This window comes from Microtus ochrogaster, linkage group LG1 (assembly GCF_000317375.1).
Source record: "Microtus ochrogaster isolate Prairie Vole_2 linkage group LG1, MicOch1.0, whole genome shotgun sequence".
NCBI classification, from domain to species: domain Eukaryota; kingdom Metazoa; phylum Chordata; class Mammalia; order Rodentia; family Cricetidae; genus Microtus; species Microtus ochrogaster.
Window position 1 is genome coordinate 57,260,796 of NC_022027.1, and position 2,113 is coordinate 57,262,908.

A 2,113-nucleotide genomic window follows, 5' to 3' on the forward strand; every position below is an offset into this window, starting at 1 on the left:
TAGTACCAAACGATTCCCTGGTTATGATTCTGAAAGCAAGGAGTTCAGCGCAGAGGTACATCGTAAGCACATCATGGGTCAGAATGTTGCAGACTACATGCGCTACCTAATGGAAGAAGATGAAGACGCTTACAAGAAACAGTTCTCTCAGTACATAAAGAACAACGTTACTCCAGACATGGTAAAAATTTACCTGAACATGCCTGTTCACTTGAGCAAATGCTTGTTTCAGTGGGTAGTAATCTTAACTGAGGTTTCTTTCAGTTGCAGAAAGGAAGGTTGCATGTTTCTCTGGGTGGATAGATAGGCTCCTGGGCTGCTACTGCCTTAAGTAGAGTTAGCATTGGGTGGGAAGGTAGTACTTTATGTGAGTGGGCTTCCAGGGTCTCCAGTCTTGGGTGCAAACACGGTAGCGGGAGTGGTTCCAACACTGCTTGCCTCATCTAGCTGGTCAGACTTTCAGTGCAGTTGTGCAAACTCGATCACTAGCTCTGCATAATGTGGCAGCGGCTAAGGGAACCAGGTTTGCTAGAGCAATTGTGGTGACAGCAATGCACCGACCTCAGATGGCTACTGAGGTGCCCATTCTGTCCCAGAACAGGTCTGCTGTTTCTCATTATTCATTCTTTAGTTTGTCTTACCAGGCTTTACTTTCTCCTGAACATAACCAGGGAAGTTGATATTCAACCAGGATTGTCTTTGAACTTAAGATACTCCTGCTTCTACCTCCCAAACCCTATCCTAGTATTGGAGTTAAAGGCATGTACTGCCATGCCCTACTGTGACTATCATTTTGATTTTTGGATGGAATGAAAAAATATATTTTAGAGTTTATTAATCCTGGGGAGCTGTACAGGTTGTTTGCAAAAGCAGGGGTCAGAGGAGGTATTGTGTTTGCAAGAGTGAATTTGGTATCAGTAATCTAGGATGATGCAGATTAACTCACTGGAATAAGACGCAGGTGCATCCGTGGCCAACCTGGTCTCCAGAGCTAGTTCCTGTCTCAAAAACAAAAAGAAAAATGTGTGTGTGTTATAGAGAGCATATCACACCATTACTAAGCTATTGTAACTGTAAAGTATGGGTTGGGAAGCACCATTTTCTGTGGTCGTATGCTTTGGATGTCATTTGAAACTTAAATTCACAGCTTGAGCTTTTAAGACGATGGTTGTGCTTCTGCAGGCTTTTTCTGGGTCTTGTATTGACCTACTTATATTGTGTTTGCTCAAAACATCACATTCCTGGGCTTTAGGTGCATTTTTTTAAAAGATTATGTTATACATATATATCATGCGTTACCTGCTTATGCCTGCATAACCACGGACATCAGATCCCATTGTAGTTGGTTGTGAACCATCATGTGGTTGCTTAGAATTGAGTTTAGGATTTCTGAGCCATCTCTCCAGCCCTGAGATGCATATTTCTTAGTAGCTTCCTGTGTTCATGCCACAGTGCTTTTTGGCTAATATTTTTTTATTTTGTGGTATTCAGGATTAAACCCAGGTTTTTGTAGGGCAAAACATACGTGCTCAACCACTGAGCTTCTATCCCAGGCTTTTTTTGTTTTGTTTTCTATGACAGGGTTTCTCTGTGTGGCTCTTGGAGCCTTTCCTAACACTCACTCCAGAGACCAGGTTGGCCTTGAATTCCCAGAAATCTGCCTGGCTCTGCCTCAAGTGCTGGGATTAAAGGCCACCAGCGCTAACTCCGGTAGTTCATTTTATCTGCAGCATTCTCTTCCTGTGTTCTTGTATTATTCTCTGCAGACATGATTCACCTAAATGACCCCCTCATCTACATATGGGAAGCTGTGTTCTCTGTTGGGAAGAACCAGGTTGTTTACGTTGTTAGGCAGACTTTCTAGCTATGGTGGACTGTGATTGGGGGGTGCTTATTTTCTGAGATGGAATCTCAACATATAAGGTACTTGGATTACAGGCCTAGGCTACCACATTCAGCCAAGAAATTTTTTTTTGTGGTGGTTGTTTGGGTTTGTGTTGTAATAGGAGCGGCAGGGCTGCGTCCCCAGCACCCCGTTGCCCGCAAGGCTAGCTTTACCCGAAATAATTACACGGACACTGTATTCTTTTAAGCACTGCTTGGCCCATTTCTA

The 2,113-nt window shown here is 43.4% G+C and overlaps 1 protein-coding gene and 1 non-coding gene across 2 annotated transcripts in view; both read left to right on the top strand.

The window, feature by feature from the left end:
• The window catches only part of Rpl5 (ribosomal protein L5), a 9,911-nt gene that overhangs the window by 5,212 nt on the left and 2,586 nt on the right, over positions 1–2,113 (top strand). Inside the window, exon 6 of the mRNA XM_005359676.3 lies at positions 4–181. Coding sequence (XP_005359733.1) covers positions 4–181 — 178 coding nt within the window. The remainder of the gene's footprint in view (positions 1–3; positions 182–2,113) is intronic.
• On the top strand, positions 471–603 carry LOC113457537. The gene has a single exon (XR_003378092.1). It is a non-coding gene; the product is annotated as a small nucleolar RNA SNORA66 (small nucleolar RNA).